The 24,299-nt window shown below is 41.9% G+C and overlaps 3 protein-coding genes across 3 annotated transcripts in view; 1 reads left to right on the forward strand and 2 right to left on the reverse strand.

Moving 5' to 3' along the window:
• Positions 1-24,299, reverse strand: part of LOC134745124 (magnetosome-associated protein MamJ-like) — a 298,423-nt gene that overhangs the window by 186,580 nt on the left and 87,544 nt on the right. The window lies entirely within an intron of this gene.
• The window catches only part of LOC134745352 (multidrug resistance-associated protein 1), a 118,590-nt gene that overhangs the window by 75,775 nt on the left and 18,516 nt on the right, over positions 1-24,299 (forward strand). Inside the window, exons 12-23 of the mRNA XM_063679379.1 lie at positions 819-995; positions 2,292-2,425; positions 3,053-3,263; positions 4,024-4,140; positions 5,091-5,194; positions 6,140-6,283; positions 7,778-7,853; positions 11,250-11,473; positions 16,937-17,154; positions 18,822-19,020; positions 20,065-20,163; positions 23,433-23,635. Of these exons, the coding sequence (XP_063535449.1) occupies positions 819-995; positions 2,292-2,425; positions 3,053-3,263; positions 4,024-4,140; positions 5,091-5,194; positions 6,140-6,283; positions 7,778-7,853; positions 11,250-11,473; positions 16,937-17,154; positions 18,822-19,020; positions 20,065-20,163; positions 23,433-23,635 (1,906 nt within the window). The remainder of the gene's footprint in view (positions 1-818; positions 996-2,291; positions 2,426-3,052; positions 3,264-4,023; positions 4,141-5,090; positions 5,195-6,139; positions 6,284-7,777; positions 7,854-11,249; positions 11,474-16,936; positions 17,155-18,821; positions 19,021-20,064; positions 20,164-23,432; positions 23,636-24,299) is intronic.
• LOC134745302 (male-enhanced antigen 1) overlaps positions 1-24,299 on the reverse strand; it is a 182,407-nt gene that overhangs the window by 33,233 nt on the left and 124,875 nt on the right. The window lies entirely within an intron of this gene.

Consider the following 24,299-nt stretch of genomic DNA (forward strand, 5'->3'; position numbering starts at 1 on the left):
CGTAGTTGGAGCTGTGGGGTCAGGCAAGAACTCCCTACTGTCGGCGTTCTTGGGCGAGATGAATAAGATCCCTGGACGGGTTATTACTAATGGTATGTGATACTACTCTTAGAACATCAACCTGATAGTGCCGGAGGGTCACTTAGTGGCCGTAATCGGTGCCGTGGGGTCAGGCAAGAGCTCCCCACTATCGCCGTTCTTGGGCGAGATGAATAAGATCTCTGGACGGGCTAATACTAATGGTATGTGATACTACACTTAGAACATCAACCTCAGTGCCGGAGGGTCACTTGGTGGCCGTAGTTGGAGCCGTGGGGTCAGGCAAGAGCTCCCTACTATCGGCGTTCTTGGGCGAGATGAATAAGATCTCTGGACGGGTTAATACTAATGGTATGTGACACTACTCTTAGAACATCAACCTGATAGTGCCGGAGGGTCACTTAGTGGCCGTAATCGGTGCCGTGGGGTCAGGCAAGAGCTCCCTACTATCGGCGTTCTTGGGCGAGATGAATAAGATCTCTGGACGGGCTAATACTAATGGTATGTGATACTACACTTAGAACATCAACCTCAGTGCCGGAGGGTCACTTGGTGGCCATAGTTGGTGCCGTGGGGTCAGGCAAGAGCTCCCCACTATCGGCGTTCTTGGGCGAGATGAATAAGATCTCTGGACGGGTTAACACTAATGGTAACTTTTGAACCTTAATACTATCTTGAAAATCCACCCACAAATTGTATGATCACTAATTGAATGTATTACCTATTAGAATTACGATAGACATAATACGTGTTACTAATAATAACATTACATCCTACAGGTAGCATAGCATACGTCCCGCAACAAGCCTGGATCCAAAACGCAACGCTCCAAGACAACATTCTATTCGGCAAGCCACTAGCACAGCAAAAGTACAGCGACGTCATCGGCATGTGCGCGCTCAAGCCGGACTTCGACATGCTCCCCGGCGGCGACCAGACCGAGATCGGCGAGAAGGGTAAGTGTCACGGAGTCATAGGCTGTTCGGGAAGTCACTGGCACAGCTAAAGTACAGCGACGTCATCGGCATGTGCGCGCTCAAGCCGGACTTCGACATGCTCCCCGGCGGCGACCAGACCGAGATCGGCGAGAAGGGTAAGTGTCACGGAGTCATAGGCTGTTCGGGAAGTCACTGGCACAGCTAAAGTACAGCGACGTCATCGGCATCTGCGCGCTCAAGCCGGACTTCGACATGCTCCCCGGCGGCGACCAGACCGAGATCGGCGAGAAGGGTAAGTGTCACGGAGTCATAGGCTGTTCGGGAAGTCACTGGCACAGCTAAAGTACAGCGACTTCATCGGCATGTGCGCGCTCAAGCCGGACTCCATGCTGCCCGGCGGCGACCAGACCGAGATCGGCGAGAAGGGTAAGTGTCACGGAGTCATAGGCTGTTCGGGAAGTCACTGGCACAGCTAAAGTACAGCGACTTCATCGGCATGTGCGCGCTCAAGCCGGACTCCATGCTGCCCGGCGGCGACCAGACCGAGATCGGCGAGAAGGGTGAGTGTCACGGAGTTATAGGCTGTTCTAGAAGCCACTAGCACAGCTAAAGTACAGCGACTTCATCGGCATGTGCGCGCTCAAGCCGGACTCCATGCTGCCCGGCGGCGACCAGACCGAGATCGGCGAGAAGGGTAAGTGTCACGGAGTCATAGGCTGTTCGGGAAGTCACTGGCACAGCTAAAGTACAGCGACTTCATCGGCATGTGCGCGCTCAAGCCGGACTCCATGCTGCCCGGCGGCGACCAGACCGAGATCGGCGAGAAGGGTGAGTGTCACGAGTTATAGGGAAAGTACAGCGACGTCATCGGCATGTGCACGCTCAAGCCGGACTCCATGCTGCCCGGCGGCGACCAAACCGAGATCGGCGAGAAGGGTGAGTGTCACGGAGTTATAGGCTGTTCTAGAAGCCACTAGCACAGCAAAAGTACCGCGACGTCATCGGCATGTGCGCGTTCAAGCCAAACTTCATACTGCCCGGCGGCGACCTGACCGAGATCGGCGGAGAAGGGTGAGTGTCATGGAGTAAAAGCCTTTTTTGACTCCCCCACGAAAAAAGAGGGATATTAAAGGTAGAGCATGTGTATCTGTGTGTCTGTATGTGGGATCGTTGGCTGCAAACGGATGAATAATTGAAATATTTTTTAATAGAAAGCTTTGTTTATCCGATTGATATATTTCTGAGATTTTAAATGTTTAATATATAGTTAAACCTTCAAAATCTTCGGATAATAATATAGCGATTTGTTTTCAGGTATAAACTTATCCGGCGGCCAAAAGCAGCGCGTATCACTCGCGCGAGCCGTATATTATGACGCGGACACGTACTTCCTGGACGACCCCCTCAGCGCCGTCGACTCGCACGTCGGGAAACACATCTTCGACAAGGTAGGTACATTGCCCACGCTGTGTCATAAATCAAATTGCATAGATCCGCTGTTGCTCCGTTAAAAGTGCTGCCAACGTAACCAGAGGGGTTTTAACTAGAGATGGGCCGAATGTGGAGTGTGGACTTTGCCGAATACGAATATTCGGTTCAGATCATACCGAACCGAATATTCGGTTGTGCTAAAACTGCCTAAAATCTGCGATCTGCACTCCGCACGTGATTTTGACCCTTCCCCTCTGGACCGACCGGGAATGTTTATGAAAAGAAATGGAACCCTCTCATGCCTGACCGCGAAGTGCACCAGCGCCAGCTAGCGGACGCCCTCACCAGCTAAATAAACCAGACACTCCTGCATAGAAGTTTGTATGCAGCTTAGCTCCGCTTCCAGCTGAAAGTACAGTAAGCTGCAGCGATAACTGATCCCCCCTCCCCTCAAACACGTTTCTATGTATGAAGGGTCAGTTATCTCTGCAGCTTATTGAACATCACGTTTGACCTGCTATGTTACGAATGAATTAGAAGAAAACGTCAACAACTACGTCAATAAGTACAAGCATGACAAACATTATATTTTTCCTTTAAGCTCAAGTTTACTGGAAACTTGTAAAGATGTATTCTGTTTTTAGGTTCTTGGCCCCAACGGTTTACTAAAAAACAAAACCCGCCTATGGGTCACCCACAACGTGTCGTACCTGGCTCAAACCGACCTGGTAGTGGTCCTGAAGGAGGGAGAGATCTCGGAGGTGGGCAGCTACCAGCAGCTCCTGGAAAAGAAGGGGGCTTTCGCCGAGTTTCTGCTGCATCATCTTAGCGACACGGAGAGGACTTCGCCTGAAGGTATTTAATACTCATTTGATGTTACTACCTGGCTCAAACCGACCTTGTAGTGGTGCTCAAGGAGGAAGAAATCTTGGAGGTGGGCAGCTACCAGCAGCTCCTGGAAAAGAAGGGGGCTTTCGCCGAGTTCCTGCTGCATCATCTTAGCGACACGGAGAGGACTTCGCCTGAAGGTATTTAATACTCATTTTATGTTACTACCTGGCTCAAACCGACCTAGTAGTGGTCCTGAAGGAGAGCGAGATCTCGGTGGTGGACAGCTACCAGCAGCTCTTGGAGAAGATGGGCATTTTCGCGGAGTTCCTGCTCCATCATCTTAGCGACACGGTGATAAATTCGCCTGAAGGTATTGTTATTCGAATTTTAGGTTATTATGAACGCATTTTACAGACTTTTAGGAACTAAAATTAACGTCAATCAAATCTAATAAATACGCAGTTGATAATCGTTGGTCAAGATACAAAAACACAAATTCTTACAGAGGTTTTGCTAAGTTGTGTCACTACGAGTGACATCGCAGAAAGACTGGCCAAAGTAGACATTAGGATCTTTTTGTTTTTCGAACTACCCTCAATTTATAATTAATTCTAATTTGTTAAACACACTTTCCACTAATTACTGGATAACTACCGAATGAGGACCTCTTTTTGATTGAATTGGCGGTGTATATTAATTATTTAATAAAATCATGCAAGTTTCTAATATGATATTAGTAGAAACGACTATCCTACAGCGTTCTAACAGTGTCCTTTATTTTCAGAACTGGACGAAATCAAAGACGTGCTTCAGAACAAACTTGGCACAGAATTCAAGGACAAACTGCAGAGGGCCCGTTCTCTCTCGGAAAGCACATCGGAATCTGACCAGGTTGCTACAGGTATGTGCCATTTTTAGGGTTCCGTACCCAAAAGGTAAAAACGGGACCCTACTACTAAGACTCCGCTGTCTGTCTGTCTGTGTCCGTCTGTCACCAGGCCGTATCTCATGAACCGTGATAGCTAGACAGTTGAAATTTTCACAGATGATGTATTTCTGTTGCCGATAGCGGCAACAACAACAAACACTAAAAACAAGGGCTCCCATGCAACAAACGTGATTTTTTTGCCGTTTTTTTTGCGTAATGGTACGGAACCCTTAGTGCGCGAGTCCGACTCGCACTTGGCCGGTTTTGTTTTGTCCCATTGAACTAACATTTTCGCTATCAGACGCATTTTATGTTTTATCAAAGATAGATATAACTCCGTAATAGATGGATACAGTCTAAGGAAAAAACGTGCCTCGAAAATCAAGAAAATTTGATTCTCCTTCAGAGGGCGCTACTAGTTTTGGCCTACAGTCGTATAGATGGCGTTGACGGTTTCGTTTGTTATTTAACAATTTTAACGCATATCAGTGAAAGAACATGGGTCAAAATCATAAAAATAATTAATGCAAATAAAAAAATCATTTATCTATATTTAAATACATTCTATCGTATTTTTATAAATCTTCATTTTTAATTTTAAAGTGTGTCGACAGATGGCAGTGAATTTACTGGGGTTACAAAATTTACTATGACAGTACCGCTCTAGTATAAGTTACTCTATGGTTTTATGGTTGGGAACTGAGAAAATTCTACGTAACGTCCACGTATGCTGAATAATCCTCTTATTGCTCAACGTACAAGAGAAATTGGTAATGCTGGTTTAAAAAATCGAAATTGATGATGTAATTACGTAATTAATGGACGACCCCGAATAATAATAAAATAGCTTGGGGTTTCAATTCACACTCGTTCGTAAATTCTTGTTTACCGCCCTTAATATACAATATACTATTATTTTTTAGGAGACCGCGCAGGCAGCGTAAAGAGAAAAACGCCGGAAGCGACACCTGCAGAACTAAAGGAAAAGAATAAACTCATTGAATCTGAGAAGGCTGAAACTGGCAGTGTAAATATATTCTATACATTTATATCGATATCTATGACATGAAATATTGGTTTAATGTGAAAAAAATTAAAACAATAGATTCTTTCTTTCTTATTTTTGACAGTCAATTAAATCACTGTATGTATAATTTACAGGGTGGCTAAAAAAATCAGTGCATTCCTATTCCCAGGGAGGTTTTGGGATTATACTGAGTAACTTTTACTATGGGACCAACCACGAAATCGCGAAAAAATAAATTTACCCTCCCATAGAAAATGGACCAGCCAAAGCGGGGTTGGTCCCACAGTAAAAGTGGCTCAGTATAATCCCAAAACCTCCCTGGCAACGGGAATGCACTTATTTTTTGCCACCCTGTATGTTGTATCCATTTAAATTGGCAGTAAGAAGTTTTTTCTTTCTAAATAGGATATACAAAGTAAAGTTGACCCTTTAATCATTCCGATAAAGTTCACTTTTGACTGACTAAAGTGAAGCTAAAAAGAAGGGTCATAATTTGTGACGTTTTCAAGCAAAAGGTACCACATTGTCGCTTACCTATACCTATACCGCTATAAGGACGAAAATTGCTTGTGTTATTTTTATGGGCCCCAGGCCTGAAATAAACGAATATTTAATTTAATTTAATTTATACGAAAAACCTGTCAGAGCGTCCTTATGGCAAGTGACAATGTGGTACCTTTTGCTTGAAAACGACACATTTAATCAATCTTTATAAGCAAGTAACGTCGAAACTTCTAAACCGTTTTTAGGGTTCCTTACCCAAAGGGTAAAAACGGGATCCTATTACTAAGACTCCGCTGTCCGTCTGTCTGTCTGTCAGTTGAAATTTTCACAGATGATGAATTTCTGTTGCCGCTATAACAACAAATACTAAAACGCGAAACCCTCGGTGCGCGAGTCCGACTCGCACTTGGCCGGTTTTTTTAACCATAACTTTGTCCATAGGTTAAATGGAGCGTATACAAACACTACCTGATGAACGTGGGCATTCTGGCGTCCGTCGTGACCGTGCTGATGAACCTGATACTGCAGGTGTTCCAGGTCGGCTCCAACTACTGGCTCGCCGTCTGGTCCAACGACGGCGACATGGTCAGTATTACCTTATACCAGGGCCCCGTCCACTCCTTCGCAGAAAAAGCCTTCAAATGACTTAGCCGTTTATCGAATAGCCTCAACGTTTGGCTTTCCCTTTAAATTGCTTATCCGTTCATTTGACTTAGTTCTAAGGGGTTTCTCTTTCTGAGATACCGCTAAAATGAAAGGATATCCCCTTCCTAATTCAAAATACGACATCTGTGCTGTCAACGCGCTAGGCACCCAGTCCTTCACTTTAAACATAAATAAGCAATATTTGATTTTATTTTTACGAAGAGAAAGTTGAAAATGGCATGAGCGTTATCAATACATAGTATAAAACAAAGTCGTTTTTCGCTGTCTGTATCTCTGTCCCTATGTATGCTTGGATCTTTAAAACTACGCAACGGATTTAGATGCGGTTTTTTTTAATAGATAGAGTGTATCAAGAGGAAGGTTTATATGTATAATTTGTAAAGGTTTTGTGTAAATTAGTTGAACTATCCGTGCGAAACCGGGGCGGGTCGCTAGTAATTTATAATCGATACCCCTCAAGAGGTTAGCGCTTAAGGAACGGGTATCGGCTTACCCGTATTATGAAGCGCTTAAAAAGCCAAATGAAAGGGTTTTACCCAGGTAGCATTTATACGTCATTGTGACGTCCGTTACGTCATTATGACGTCGCTGACGTCACTGCTTCTAGGGTAGTTAGCAACGGCTTTGGTAAGCAAAGCCTTAGGAAAAAAACCCCTTCCAAAAACCTCGAAGGGGATACCGGGCCGGTCTCTGCCTTATACATAAATAGTGAGTAACCCAACTCCAACAAAACAAAAAAAATACTTCAATATGGGAACTGAATAAATAAATAATTAAGGTGTTATAGTTATAAATATTACTAGTTTGTATATTGGCGTTAGTATTAGAATTTATATTTAGAAATTTTTTTTTCGCATCGCACTGCACCCACCTTAACAATTTCTGTTTGGCCCAGTGGTTGACTGGTAGAGAATGCCTCAAGGCATTAAGTCCGCCTTTTGTACTTGTTCTTGTGCAATAAAGTTAAAAATAAATAAATAAATAAATATACAACATGAATAAATGATTGATTGCGGGGAGTACTTTATTAAGGAGCATTCCACGGGCTGTCTCGTACAAACGCGTTTTATTTCCTGTGTTGCGACTTTTTTTTTCGGTGTTTAAGGCAAATAATTATTTTTCTGCGCATATTTTGACCATTTGTCACAGAAAAGGAAACTCTTATACCTGCAAATCCTGAGAAATACGCGTTTGTACGGGACAACGGTAGACAATTTCGTGGAATGCTACTAAGGGGTCTGTGGACGGGCCACATTTTCACTACAATATGTGGTCGGCAACTATTGGTGTCCCTCTCTTACTCACATGTTAGAGAAAGACACCAATAGTTGTCGGCCACTCACGGGTCCATTTGAGAGTGAACACAGGTCCATCAGTTCCTGGACACCTATCTAATGCAATTATTCCCTTCAGCTCGTAAACGGCACGGTGGACAAAGAAAAGCGCGACTTGTATCTCGGCGTGTATGGTGGTTTGGGCGTCGGGCAAGGTAAGCTATAGTATAAGCTATAAGCATTAAGCACACACCAAACTAACGCATCCATCATCAACGGGACGCCGCTAACAATTATCATGTTTCTAGTAAAGCAAGGACGCTAAGCACGTATAATATCGTACATTGACCCGCTTGTTCCTATCTCTATAGTTCGTTTTTTTACACAACACGACACGCGCTCAAAACGGAAGCTTACCGCTCGCACAAAAGAAACAATGGTTTTTGTTTAACAGATTAGGGTCTTAGGCGTAAAAATCATTTGAGAAAATTCATACTATAATTATATTGCTACCCGCACATTATGTCGGCGGTCAATGCCACTGTGCGAGCGAGACCGCACGATAAATTATAGATAGAGACAGGAACAGGCGGGTCAATGTACGGAATTCTACGTGGTTAGTGTCCTTACTTTACATCAGGGTCAAACCATGAAAAGGTAACGCGAATCACGATTTCATTCTGTTTTCCACTTCCCATTATTCGATTGAGCTAAAAATTCACATACGTATGTAAGTTGGGTGACAATCCAATGTTATGGTCTCGATGAGTGTTAAAGTCAGACCAAACTAAGTTGGCAGCGATTTTGATAGCGCAGACGGTGCAAGTGTTAAGTAAACGTCATAACTTTATAGAAATTTGACGTTGAAAATAACACTTGCCCCGTTTGGGCTATCAAATTGCTGCCAACTTAGCCTGGCCTGACTCTAGTTGCCTGTGGAAAGAAAAGTACAGTCAGCGATAAAAGCTTATGTCAAAAATTACCTTAAAAAAAACTTTATGATGCTTAAATTGTATAAAAGGAACATGCAATGAAATAGAGACTTGCGACTTGTCGTGGAATGACCCGTCAAAGTTCTGGGATGGTTTCATTAAATGATATAAAGTATCAACACGCAAAGCTGAACGCAGATGGCGCTTTTGACTTACATTTTCCGTCCAGTATGTTATCCTGGTTTAGGAATAATTTAACATGTCGGTTTTTTAACCATTTTTAGGCTGAACTATATAAAAATGTGCCTAATAGCGGAAAACCTATCATTTGCACAGTGATAAGGATAACCCTAAGGGTTAAAGGTTAAACCCTTATGCTCATCATGCAACTATACCCCGTTTTTTTTTCGGATTAGAAATTTTATAACCTCTAAAGTAGTGGTAACTTTTTCCTCCCAAATTAAATCTGAGTAATTATGCACTGAATTATAGTGTTTACATATTATTGTATATCATAGGAACCCTAGCATTTCGGAAGAAAATGTTAATTACCACTATTTTTGAGGTTAGAAAAATTCTAAGCTTAAAAAACGGGGTATAAATATGATTAAGTTTGAATTAACCAGTGTGGAATATCCATAATATTTACGTGGTTAATTTTTTGGGGTAATCAGTTTTAGATAATCGAATAAAAAAAAACAAGTTTAAATAGTTTTAAAAGAATGTGAAGGCCTTTTTTGGGTTTTAATTTTTATGGGGTTTTATATTTTGTGGTATGATACTTTCGATAAAATGTGCTTATAAAACTTTTAAAAAAAAACTTTTTGTTTGTAATTTCTTAATATTTGTTGAAAAAACGGGTTAGAACAGAAAGCTAGCTTTATTATCACATACATGCTTGTAATATTTGATGTTTTAACATTACATTTTAAATAAAAAAAAATTACTAATTTTGAATCACAATAATTCCTCACATAAGCAAATGATAAATTTACTAACTTACTTTTACTATAGGTACTATGTTTCAAGAAAATAACATGATCTATAAACTTAAACAGTAAATTTAGTTTCTAGTTTACTAACATATATGAGATATAATTACTACTTACTAACTATCAACGTCATTAACTTTAATTTATACTTAATGAGCTAACTAATTAACTACCTATTTCAATTTTCTTATATTTATTGTAACATTATTGGCGTCATATATAATATTTATATGTAACTAAATTCTTCTGATTTAATGATATATTATATGTACTAATGAATACATTCATACATTAAAAATAATGAATACATTCTTTACCTCGCATCATCGTAATATAATATCGTCTTCTAGAAAAACCTTTTCTATTCTTAGGGTCTTAATTTTGTTCAGTGTTTTACCATCTTATTTTCATGGGTTTCTTTAACTCCCATGTGTAGGTACTTAGGTAATCAGACAATGCATGACAAAATTCATTTACTTTTCTTCGGTCACATCATATACCTCAATGTGCATGCAAACACAAAAAGGTTGAATCTTAAAACGTTTTACAATCTTTAGTATCTTTTTTTTTTATTACAATGCCTTCAATGTCTACTTTTATATAAACTGCATGACGATTTCTTCTAGAGCGAATATTTCTATAAACTGCTTTCTAAATTTACTGTCTTCCAATTTTTTTAATAATAATAATAGTTATTTATATTATGAATAAAACAATGTGAAGGACAATCAAAAAGTTTATATATTTAATGACTAAATACAATACTAGTTCATTACTTAGAAAAAAAATACAATAATAATTGGCTCGAGCAGAATTTGATTTATTTGTAGTTAAATAGGTAGGTTAGGTTAGTACCGTTTGTACCATATTTCAAGTTATTTGTATTTTTTTGTTTGTATAACAAGAAAATTTATTTACTGTGTAAACTTATTGAACGTGAGTGCGGATAGTTTTAAAGTACGAGTGATCCAAAAGTAAGTACATTGACGCTAGCTTAAGTCGGGCCGGGATCAGGTCCGGTCGCTTTTCGAAAATTGAATAAATTAATAATTGGGAATAAAATAAAACTATGGAAACGGATTATATATAATAGTTTTATTTCATGAGTAACTATCGGGTCAAACGTTATTATTTATCTTGACATACACTGCGAGTTATACAGGGTGGGAAACGACTAACCCGACACATTTTAAAGGTGTATTGCTGACCGCATTTAGAGACTAAAATAATATTAAAAGTTTTCTGAATTCGGTCTTATTTTAGAGACAATGACAATTCTTGTGAAAATTTGTTTGTGTGATAAGTTGTCACTGATAACTGATACAAAAAAACAATTTTTTTTGCCGGATTTGACCAAAATTCATATACAATTTTTTGTTCTTTAACCTCATGATTCAGGAATGCATAAGAATAAGAATAAGAATAATTTATTTGCAAGAATAATTTATTTGCATGCTTATAATCTGTCGGGTTACTCTTTCCCACCCTGTAAGTATATTAGATAAAAGCTTGAGTCGGGCCTGACTCAGTCACTTGGCTAGCTTCAACGTACGCAACAAGTCCCTAATAAAGTGAAGAGTCTCGTATCGACGTTGGTCCCGGGCCTCTCAGGTACCTAATAAGTCGATAAGCGTCCCGTAAGTACGTTCGTAACTCCCGGGCCTCTAGAACGCTGGTTGTTGGGCAGTGATGTCGGTGTCGGTGTCGTCGCTGGCGCTGTACCTGGGCACGCTGGCGGCGGCGCGCGCGCTGCACTGCGGCCTGCTCGCCGGCGTGCTGCGCGCGCCCACCATCGGCTTCTTCGACTGCACGCCCGTGGGCCGCGTGCTCAACCGCTTCAGCAAGGACGTGGACGTTATCGACAACGTGCTGCCCATGACGCTGCGCGGGTGGACCTCCTGCTTCTTTGCGGTACTGCGATCAGTCGGTTGTGTCGCGAACCCGCACGCTAGGGATGATGACTCTGTTCTGAATTTACGATGAAGAAAACTAAGTTTTTAACGTGTTGTTCTCTTTAGATACTTACATCACCTTTTTACTGTTACGATAAAAGTTACGCATCGATCAGCTTTACTGGGAGGCTTTTAGATAATCTCCTGTAACTTGTAAAACAAAGCAGGGGCCCGTTTATCAAAAGCTTGTAGCTTGTAATACAAGTGGAAGTCCCTTTTTGTTAGAAAGGGACTTCCACTTGTATTACAAGCTACAAGTTTTTGATAAACGGGCCCCAGTGCCCTGTTTATCAAAAGCTTGTAACTTGTAATATAACCGGATGTTACTTTTTGACAGCTTTTGTTAGAAAGGGACTTCCACTTGTATTACAAGCTACAAGCTTTTGATAAACGGGCCCCAGTGCCCTGTTTATCAAAAGCTTGTAACTTGTAATATAAGCGGATGTCACTTTTTGACAGCTTTTGTTAGATAGGGTTCTCCACTTGTATTACAAGTACAAGCTTTTGATAAACGGGCCCCAGGGGCCTCTACATTTATTACAAGTTACAGGCGTATTATTGAACGGCTTCAACTTTTCTTAACCGCCGCTTAGAAGACAATGTTGATACCGATACTATACTAGTGTCAAAACGTGACGTTTGTAAGCGGTAAGTGCGACGCAGTCATGGTAGCAGTCGATCCTGGTGAAGGACACACGTTGCACTAGAAATTTCGCACATACAAAACATTATTAATTCGTGAATTTAACTAAAACTATAAAATATTAACAAAGACATAAAACAAAGCGTGAATTGTTCACTTTTGGCAATAAAAACGTCACTTTAAGCTAATTTTGCGGTTTCACTTACGTATTTTTAGTCACTTGCGCGACATGTTCCGGAGAGCCTAGGAAGGTCGGAACATGTCGCGCGAGTGACTAAAAATACATGAGTGAAACCGCAAAATTAGCTTAAAGTAAGTATGTCTCGTTGGTCGTTGTTCGAATAAAAACTTCTTAATTAAAGAGACAAAATCATAAATAAGTTAAACCACGTTTAAGAAAGTGATAGATTTTTCTACACAATACAATATTCTTGAAAAACGGTAGTTTTTCGCCATTTTACATTGAAATAATTCTGGGCTCATCATCCCTATTGTGGTGTACGATGACAAATTGTCCATGGACGGAAGCCAAAATAAAATATCACATGTATCTGACGAGCGATGTGTAGTGCTAAAATATTATCACTCAATATGTGTAAATACTGGTATAAATCATGGAATTATATTGGGATCAGTTTTTACAATGTATACAAAATAGGAATTCATTTTTCTTTAAACGCGTTTTTAGTTAGGTGCGTATTCTTCTTCTAACGCACTTTCCTTTAAAACCGTAGTGCCTTAGTAGCCTTGGCTTCAGTGGTAGATGTAGAGCATGCAGTAATGCATAGGTATAGTATGAATTATCTCAAATGATTTTTTCGCCCAAACCCTACGCCGTTAAACAAAAGGCATTGTTTCTTTTGTGCACCGCGGTGACTACCTAATTTCTTATTAGTGAAAACGATCACGCCCGTTTTAAAGGCAATTTTAGCGTGCTAAACATAGGGCTCAAATTTATGTAACAGCTTTTTGCTATCTCCTAATATTCACACCTGTCGTCCTACATTACCCAAACGTGTTAAAAGAGGCCGGTGTCGATTTTAGTCGCAAAAATGTAAAATTGATAGATTTAGTCGGTGAAATTGTACACCTTTTGTTGCCTAATTGAAATAACAAGTACTGGTTTCTATTAGCACGTCTTCTTATCTTACCTTTTATCAGATAAATTTTTTGAAAACAGACTTACTAAATTAGTAATGTTGGCTTTTCTGATGGACGTTTAGGTAAACGCGCGTAAAGCATTGATTTTGTCGCTCTTATTTGTAAATTTCGTAAAGTTTGGACGGCTAAACATGGTAATTTTGTATTACACATATCCTGTACTTGACGTTTATCAGACTACATTTTTATTATTATGACTTTGAAGTAGTGTAAATGAAAGTTAGACGAAATCAATTTTCTCCAGAAATTACTTCAAAACAAGTGACAGTTTCTCTGAAAATCGACTTAATTTCAACATAATTTTGATACTTAAACAATCTACAACATTTGCTGAAACTATTCTTATACATCAATTTGTATAATTTACCACCATAAATTTTTGATGAAGTTTTAAAAACTACCCCTTCTTTTCATATATTACCGGTGACGCACGCTCGCGACCTCATTATTAAAAGGCAAGATGAGAAGACGTGCTAATAGAAACCAATACTTGTTATTTAGATATTACGTAACAAAACGTGTATAATTTCAACGACTAAATCTATCAATTTAAAATTTTTGCTCCAAAATCGACTACGGCCCCTTAACTCCGAATGCTGTTATCTGAATTTGAACCATAAAAGTAGAACGATAAAATTGCCTTTTTAACAGGCGTGATTCTTTTCACTGATGAGAAATGAGGTAGCCACTAGCCACAAAAGAAACAATGCCTTTTGTTTAACGGCGTAGGGTTTGGGCGAAAAAAATCATTTGAGATGATTCGTACTATATAGATGTCACGCCTCCCCTTGCACTTCATACGCTCACCCTCCGAAGTAAATAATGTATTCATTATCGTTAGGCCGTGTAGGGAAAGGTTTAAGCGTGAATGATTGTTACAGCCTTCACCTCATTTTTCACGGATTTGATACCGTTGTTGGCGTGCCTGAAAGCGGCCATGTTCGTGCACGGGAACTTGTTGGACAATGTGCTAAAAGCCCCGTTGCAATTCTTCGAGGTGACCCCGCTGGGCAGGATTCTCGCGCGTTTCTCAAAAGACGTCGACGTTGTGGACCAGTCGCTACCGATGGAGGCCACGGACGTTTTGTATTGCATGTTTGAGGTAAACTCTCCATTTACCTCTGCTTTGGGTTTAGACAGACCGTATACGGTATTGATATTATATTTTATTGATATAAAATGCGTAACGGCTATTCAATTATTTTTATTTAGAATTATAATAAACTAAAAAAAGTTATAAGTAGTTTCGTGACCGCACTCATTGTCTTTCCGTGCTATGATAATAATATAAAAAAATGGGGAAATGGTACGGAAAGGCAAAGGGTCGGACGCGCTTCTTGTATATTACAAGTAAATATATTTAAAACAAACTAATCTTGCTCGTGGATATAATAATCACGTTTAAATTAAATAAAGGGTTTAGTTATCATTATCAACTTTGGTCGTCATTGACATTGGTTACCAAATAGCAATACCTATACCTATTGTTTTGTTTTGAGGTTAAGCCCGTTTTATGATAAACTCATCAAGTCTATCATATAACAGGATGCTGATAAGCAATAATGTGTCAACACACATTCATTTTGCAATAAATTGACGCTTAAAGTTGACACATTTTATTGCAAAATGAATTGTGGTTTGACACATTTTTGCTAAACACCATCCAGTTGTAATGATAGCTATTAAAATGTTATTTAATAATATTATTCTTATTATCTCGGTAAACCGCAGAGTATACGCACTATATGCGTATCCATACATATATATGAGGGATATGTTTGTTCTTATATATGGTGGATTGATGGATGATGTTTGTTATGTTCGCTTCTTGTTATTTTATTTATGTTTCTTTATGGGAATTTGTGCTAAAATAATCCATAGCACTTATTTTTTTAAACGCCACGCTTATCGTGTGCGGCGCGTCATCTTGAACCCTGTCTGGATGCACGAAGGTTGATATTGGATTGGATTGTAGCCGCGCGCGTCAGTTGACATCTTTGGCAGTGAAAGGGTTAACAGACGGGGGGCGTCTATTATCTTTAGATTGCACGACCACGACACGAAGCCCGCTGTCGCCTTTCACTAATGTTGCTAATATATTGAAGGTTTTTAAGTTAATATGGGGACATTTTATAAACTGATCCCAATTTAATCACTAACTTAAGTATAATTGTTTATCATATACGAACCATATTTATAAATTTGTGCTAAAGATAATATCAACGCAACAGACGTTTATCATGCCAACTTATTTTGGTTTCCTTCTTCATGGACAACGGCAAAGAAATGTTGTCTATATGGGTTTGCGAGATAACTAGTGAAATATCACAGAAAACTAACTGTTAAGTTAACAATTTGAGCAGCACCAAAGTACATTATATTGCACCCTCGGTACCCATCTATATACTTGTTTTTTTAGCATCAAGCACAACTATTTTTATTATTTAGGTACTTTTAAATTTTACCACATGAAATACCTGATAAAACTTATGCTGATTAACTCGCGTACTTTTAGTCACCCGCACTGTTTGTTAATGTCTAAAAATAGAGTTAAATCGAAAACTTTGCGTAATGAAATGCTTACTTATGCAGATTTTTCGAATCCTAGAAAAACAAGTATAGTGAAGGGACATTTTATCCGAGTGTCTTTTACGAATTACTCTTCGGAGCAAAAATCATCTTCCTATCGTTCCATAGCAGGGGCCCGTTTATCAAAAGCTTGTAGCTTGTAATACAAGTCGTAGTCCCTTTTTGATAGCTTTTGTTAGAAAGGGACTTCCACTTGTATTACAAGCTACAAGCTTTTGATAAACGGGCCCCAGGGGTCGTCAAATACCGGTCCGGGGTTCGGGTCGGGACCGCCGACCTATTTTATCCTCGTAAGACCCAGGGCGATTTTGGCGCTTTTGAATTTGGAACTTTCTTTTATTTCTATATGAGTTCAAAACTCGAATTTTTTACATTTCCTTATTTAATAAACTCAAGTAAAAACGGACTGCGATGGTAATTTTTAGCCTTTTTTAAAAAATACAACAGTTGTACCAGTTGTACTACATTCATAAGATGCCTATTAACTGCAAAACAGTTGTCTTATGATCCTAAGACAAGTACACTTCATCGCCACCGCGCCGCGTTTTAAATGAAGTTGATTTACATATATCCGCACCGTAGGTCTAACGCCGAAGACTGATTAATCCGTCGCAGACCACAGAGCGACATAGACCTACGTATGCATAAAGTTCAATTTTTAGTTTTGACACTACGGTGACGTGGCGTCTGAGTGACAGCTTTTGTGTTTGACACGGCGTCGAAAAAGGTTAAAAGAGCATTACGCTTAGAACGCACTGCGGTTTTTTTCTTGCGGTTTCAGTCTAATTTCTTGTCAGTCTATTAAGTGCGTGCGCTTATGAAGCATGCTTCATAAGCACACGTTACACTTTTTGCGGTTCTGAAACCGCAAAAAAATAATCGCAGTGCGTTCTCAGCCTTACGTAAGCGGCACTCGTGTAAGTAATGTAAGATGTAATGGTACTAGGTGTTCCAGTTCACACTACTAGCTACTTTTTCTACGTGTGCTGCACACAATGAAAACAACCGCTAATCATACTTTGAAACCAGGTCCTTGGAACGTTGTTCGTCATCAGCGTATCCACGCCCATCTTCTTGGTCGTTATCGTACCCGTGGGCGTTCTGTACTACGTCATTCAGAGGTTCTACGTGGCGACGTCGCGGCAGCTGAAGCGGCTAGAATCCGTGTCGCGGTCACCGATATACTCGCACTTCGGTGAGAGTGTTACGGGTGCGACCACTATACGCGCTTATGCAGTCACGCAAAGGTGAGGAACTTATCATTGGCGCTTGCTTTTGACTACATACAAAGGTTCTACGTGTCAGCGACAGCTGAAGCTTAATTCCGTGTCGCGGTCGCCGATATACTCGCACTTCGGTGAGTGTTACGGGCGCGACCACTATACGCGCTTATGCAGTCACGCAAAGGTGAGGAACTTATCATTGGCGCTTGCTTTTGACTACATACAAAGGTTCTACGTGTCAGCGACAGCTGAAGCTTAATTCCGTGTCGCGGTCGCCGATATACTCGCACTTCGGTGAGTGTTACGGGCGCGACCACTATACGCGCTTATGCAGTCACGCAAAGGTGAGGAACTTATCATTGGCGCTTGCTTTTGACTACATACAAAGGTTCTACGTGTCAGCGACAGCTGAAGCTTAATTCCGTGTCGCAGTCGCCGATATACTCGCACTTCGGTGAGTGTTACGGGCGCGACCACTATACGCGCTTATGCAGTCACGCAAAGGTGAGGAACTTATCATTGGCGCTTGCTTTTGACTACATACAAAGGTTCTACGTGTCAGCGACAGCTGAAGCTTAATTCCGTGTCGCGGTCGCCGATATACTCGCACTTCGGTGAGTGTTACGGGCGCGACCACTATACGCGCTTATGCAGTCACGCAAAGGTGAGGAACTTATCGTTGGCGCTTGCTTTTGACTACAAACCGTAAAATGGGGTTGCTTTGATTCGCAATTTTTGAGGAATAGGGAGTTGATTTTTGAACGCGAACTTAAACATTTTATGATGTGGTTGGCATGCTTAACAGAAATAGATGATGAAAGCATTCAGAAATGAATTCCGTATAGTTTAAAAATCAATGATCGATGTTACCCCACGCATCAAAGTAAACCCAGTTTACGGTACAAGGTTTCTACGTGTCAGCGACAGCTGAAGCTTGATTCCGTGTCGCGATCACCGATACACTCGCACTTTGGAGAGAGTATTGCGGGAGCGATCACTACACGCTCATGGAGTCACGCAAAGGTAAGGATTTTTTTCCACAATGTAGAAAACAATAAGGTTTTGGCAACAAAAATATGGTTGTCTCTAAAGTCGGTTTACAGACGATAATTTTGCGTGATAACGTCATAAGAAAACATTAATGAAAAGGCCGTAACGTTACCATAGAGATCTGTCCACAACGTTACCATAAAAATCTGTCCACAACGTGACACTTTTTCGTGCATGCTACCGATTCATCGATTTATAAGACGTTGTCACGTCAAAAATTCATTTTAGGCACAAGCTTTTATCGCTGAATGTATTTTTCTTACCACATGCAACTAATACGTACTCATTGGCACAATTCTAAAAACCCCGAACACAATTAGGCTGCGTTGTTTCATCACAGAGTTCCTATGGCCATCTCCTGTCTCCATCATCAGATCAGCTCGAAGGTACCGTAATATTGCATTGTCACCCGACTTACCCCCTATGGGTCGAAGTGTATCCGCAAGGGCCCCCGAAACTATAAGATACATATGTAGCCAAATTTTGAGCTCAATAGGGTATTAACTTGATAATAGACTCTTAAAAGACAATTTGAATTGTTCTAACCATTAGATATCGATTTAGAATCTCACCAGCAAAAAACAAACTAGTCATACCACAAGTTTATATTAATTCCTAACTTGCATCTTGTTTTCATATAGATTCGAGGAGGAGTCCGAACGCGGCGTCGACCACAACCAGTCCTGCTACTACCCGAGCTGCATAGCCAACCGCTGGCTCGCGGTGCGGCTCGAGATGATCGGCAACCTCATCATCTTCTGCGCCGCGCTGTTTGCCGTGCTCGGCAGGGAAGACGGCAACCCTGGCGTCGTCGGCCTCTCCGTCAGCTACGCTCTGCAGGTACCACAGGAGCTGGCTCGAGATGATCGGCAACCTCATCATCTTCTGCGCCGCGCTGTTCGCCGTGCTCGGCAGGGAAGACGGCAACCCTGGCGTCGTCGGCCTCTCCGTCAGCTACGCTCTGCAGGTACCACAGGAGCTGGCTCGAGATGATCGGCAACCTCATCATCTTCTGCGCCGCGCTGTTCGCCGTGCTCGGCAGGGAAGACGGCAACCCTGGCGTCGTCGGCCTCTCCGTCAGCTACGCTCTGCAGGTACCACAGGAGCTGGCTCGAGATGATCGGCAACCTCATCATCTTCTGCGCCGCGCTGTTCGCCGTGCTCGGCAGGGAAGACGGCAACCCTGGCGTCGTCGGCCTCTCCGTCAGCTACGCTCTGCAGGTACCACAGGAGCTGGCTCGAGATGATCGGCAACCTCATCATCTTCTGCGCCGCGCTGTTCGCCGTGCTCGGCAGGGAAGACGGCAACCCTGGCGTCGTCAGCCTCTCCGTCAGCTACGCTCTGCAGGTACCACAGGAGCTGGCTCGAGATGATCGGCAACCTCATCATCTTCTGCGCCGCGCTGTTCGCCGTGCTCGGCAGGGAAGACGGCAACCCTGGCGTCGTCGGCCTCTCCGTCAGCTACGCTCTGCAGGTACCACAGGAGCTGGCTCGAGATGATCGGCAACCTCATCATCTTCTGCGCCGCGCTGTTCGCCGTGCTCGGCAGGGAAGACGGCAACCCTGGCGTCGTCGGCCTCTCCGTCAGCTACGCTCTGCAGGTACCACAGGAGCTGGCTCGAGATGATCGGAAACCTCATCATCTTCTGCGCTGCGCTGTATCATCTATCTAACCGCCAGGCATGTGGGCATATCTGCCGGTGTCATAGCCTCATTGGTAAAGTCACGCAGCCATTATATTTTCACAATCTTGTTTATAATATGCGTTGCGCTTTTACTGGACATAATTATTTTTTTTTATTTAATATTTTTGTTTTGTCACGATTTTCGTCCTAAAGGAATCGTTATCTATATCGATAGTGCAATGTATTTTTTGTCTACAGATCACTCAAACTCTTAACTGGTTGGTGAGGATGACATCTGAAGTGGAAACTAACATCGTCGCAGTGGAAAGAATAAAGGAATACGCTGAAACGCAGCAGGTTTGGGTCCTCTTCTTACTAGGGTCAAAGAAAATTTAGTATAGAGGCGTATTGTCAAAGTAAATTTTGTAGTCACAGTCAATTTACTGCCATCTTTCGACACAGGATTAAAACTTTTAGAACGCCATTTGACTTATAAGAATATACATATAAGATTTAAGTAATAAAAATTCGGTAAAAACATATTTCTTCAATGTTTTTAAAATGCCCAACCAAGAGAAACTTATTTATTTTGGGTGATAAACACAGCATCTTTTTCCACTGGAGCTGCACATATTAATTTTTAATTGTATGTTTATTGACTTTGTTAAAAGGTTAAATAATTTCCCGGTTTAGACTCACTTGTTTAAGTCTCCGAAACATGTCTCGCGAGTGACTAAAACAAGTGAGTCTAAACCGTGAAATTATTTAATGTTAGTATGTCTCACAACAGTTTAAATTCGATTGTTTGTTAAAAGGTATTCAATTGTATCCACTTTGTTCATGTAAAGTGCGCGGTTGCACTTTCGACTTCCGAACCCGATACCGCACGTGGCAGGGTCGCCATGTGGAGCGGGAAGTAAACAACACAAATATTGCGTAGATACTGACTTTTATTCAGAAAAGCGTTACCTATTTATACTTACATTATTAGTAACATGCACAAAACATAACTCCTCACAGAGGAACTGTCATAGGGAACATCATTCGACGCGAGAGATATATTTAATAGTTTAAAATATTTAGATCAGTACAGTTTCACTCACTATTATTTTTTGTCGCTTTTGGCGACATGTTTCGGATTCATCGGAAATCAGACCATAGTCAGTGGCGAAGCGTGAACTAATCTAGCCGTGGGCGAAATCGCATCTGTGAAGCCCCTTTTCTTTCACTGTGCCCGAAGGGGCCACGGGCGAGGCCCCCCTTGGGGCGCGAGGCCGTGGGCGACGGCCCACTTTGCCCACGCCTAGCTACGCCATTGATAATAGTGAGCGAAACCGTACTGATCTAAGTATTTTGAAATATGTCTCACGATAGTTTAATTTCGTTTATTAATTTAGCTGTTAAGATGCGTCTAGTTCTGGCGAACGCTTGCTCCGTCTATTACTCATTTGCACTACGTATTAGTGCGGTGTGCACACGAATTAATAAACTAGTGGATGTGAAATGACTCCTATTTAGTATGAAAACCAGTGTCGCTAAACTCACACATTCATAGCCACGTTAAAATATGTCACACACTTACAAAATTGCTCTGATTCGTAGCAACTTTCCATACCAAAAGGTTATTACCGGTGGACATTTCTCGAACGAATATCAACTGTAGGCTACATGAGTGACGGTTTAAAATATAATGTCAAAGCTATATGGCATACGACTCTTTCATTATCTTATTCATCTCACAAAAGCTCGCTCAACGTTCACCTAATACAACTACTCAACACCAGATGGCGCTATTTTCTATAATTTTAAAATCACTCTTATTACAGGCGAGAAAAGGGCTAAAAAACCAGTATAAGTAAGGTCTAATTACGCATGGTTTGTTACGGATCTCACGGTCACGTTACACTGGTGTTTTCGAGATCTCTACACGCCTGCGAGTAGTTAACCGTTGGAACTTCTTTCCATTCGACGATATAGGGAGGGGACAGTGTAATCGGAGTGTTTTATCGATATTTGTGTGTTCAGTTAGGTATTGATATTTCATTAAGTACCGTATGTTTTACCACATTTAGATGATACTTTATTTATGATTATAATATAGGTAGTGATAATTGTGATTGTATGAAAAATAATATGTAGTACAGTACAACAAATATCTAACTAGAAATTTGTTTCTTATTAATTGACCAACTAGGTTGTTAATGTGAACATTAAATATATCTTAAAGTCAAACAAATAAAATCATAGTTCTTTAAAGGTCTATTAACTCGGTATTGCTGTTATTTTGTAATCACAAATCTGCAATTACTTACATAGGTAAGTATTCGTCTTTAACAATATATTTACTTGTAGCAGCATTTAAGGCCAATCTAGACGGGACAACCTGATTAAATTGTCAAATTAATTGTATGGTGTGAAAGCATACATGAAATTGGCTCATCGATCCCACTTGATTTGATTGTAAGATTGTGACCTATGAAATCAAGAAGGGGGGCGGCAAAATTCCAATATTTGACGCTAGTTTGCGTGGTACGGAACACTTTTTATTAATTTAGTGAGCCCGAATGTCACTAATAATTACTAAATTAGTAACTAAGTTTTAGGCGTGTGGACGCTACATGAGATATATGGCAATTTTATCCCCAGAAACCTTTCTCTAAGAAATGCTCCTAGCAAATGGTGCTATATTTTTGCGGAAACTAATTTTCTTGCCCAGTAGCATTGATCCATTTATTTTTAATATCGGCATCTTGTGGTAACCTACAATAATTAATAATAAAGAAATAGAAAATATAAAACGTTTATTCATGGCACATTGCATGCATTGTACGCATAAGTGCATTAAGTACCTAGTCTAATTATATTAACGATGAAAATATGATGGGTGTAAAAAACAAAAACGTATGTAAAGGAATACGAAGGTTTGAAAGGTTGCCATGAAATGACCCCGACTTAGTGCTTGATGACCAGAGCTGCCATATTTACTAAGACATTGATTATCCCAAATAATAATAAGAAACGTGTCTAAAATAATAATTTATTACCGAACCAAACATCAAACTTGAAATATCGTAACTTTAACTTTATCGATATAAATATCGACATTGCGCAGCATCTGAGTAGCGAAGTTATTTGACATTTAGGATAGCGAATATTCCAGATAAACGTAAAGAATTGTGACAAAGGATTGTGAACTCTAAGTTCTTACTGATAAAATATAGATTTACTTAACGAAAATTCGTAAATAATGCAAAATAAACAGATTTTTCGTATTTATTGGATTATATTTAAATAAATAACCACCGGTGATAGGAAATACCTCCACGTGAAAGATTTTTTTAACCGCTGTGATTTCTGCAGCTTAATACTGCACAATACGGCATTTTAAATTTAATTATCAATTTTTGTTAGACGAGCGTACGTACGACGTGAATGTCATTCGAGCATGAAGTTTACACAACAACTGAGCATAGTCTGTGCATAAAGTGAGTCGGTCGCTACTAACTGTCGGATAGACGGGAACGCCCACTTGCCATCTCCATCCTACTCCGTGGGTGTGCAGCTGGCGTGGTGCGATATTGAGGTCGCCCGCTATATGTGATATGTATATATGATTGTTGTAACAGGAAGCCGTATGGACCGTGGAGAAGGGCCCGGGCTCCACGTGGCCGGAGACGGGCGCGCTGCAGCTGGAGGGGCTCACGCTCGGGTACCGCGCCGGCGAGCCCGCGCTGCGCGGCGTCACCTGCGCCGTGGCGCCCAGAGACAAGCTCGGCATAGTGGGCAGGACGGGCGCCGGCAAGTCCACGCTCACGCTGGGGCTGTTCAGGTACTGGAGACAGCTGGAGGGGCTCACGCTCGGGTACCGCGCCGGCGAGCCCGCGCTGCGCGGCGTCACCTGCGCCGTGGCGCCCAGAGACAAGCTCGGCATAGTGGGCAGGACGGGCGCCGGCAAGTCCACGCTCACGCTGGGGCTGTTCAGGTACTGGAGACAGCTGGAGGGGCTCACGCTCGGGTACCGCGCCGGCGAGCCCGCGCTGCGCGGCGTCACCTGCGCCGTGGCGCCCAGAGACAAGCTCGGCATAGTGGGCAGGACGGGCGCCGGCAAGTCCACGCTCACGCTGGGGCTGTTCAGGTACTGGAGACAGCTGGAGGGGCTCACGCTCGGGTACCGCGCCGGCGAGCCCGCGCTGCGCGGCGTCACCTGCGCCGTGGCGCCCAGAGACAAGCTCGGCATAGTGGGCAGGACGGGCGCCGGCAAGTCCACGCTCACGCTGGGGCTGTTCAGGTACTGGAGACAGCTGGAGGGGCTCACGCTCGGGTACCGCGCCGGCGAGCCCGCGCTGCGCGGCGTCACCTGCGCCGTGGCGCCCAGAGACAAGCTCGGCATAGTGGGCAGGACGGGCGCCGGCAAGTCCACGCTCACGCTGGGGCTGTTCAGGTACTGGAGACAGCTGGAGGGGCTCACGCTCGGGTACCGCGCCGGCGAGCCC

The sequence above is a fragment of the Cydia strobilella genome, chromosome 1 (assembly GCF_947568885.1).
Source record: "Cydia strobilella chromosome 1, ilCydStro3.1, whole genome shotgun sequence".
Lineage (NCBI taxonomy): Eukaryota > Metazoa > Arthropoda > Insecta > Lepidoptera > Tortricidae > Cydia > Cydia strobilella.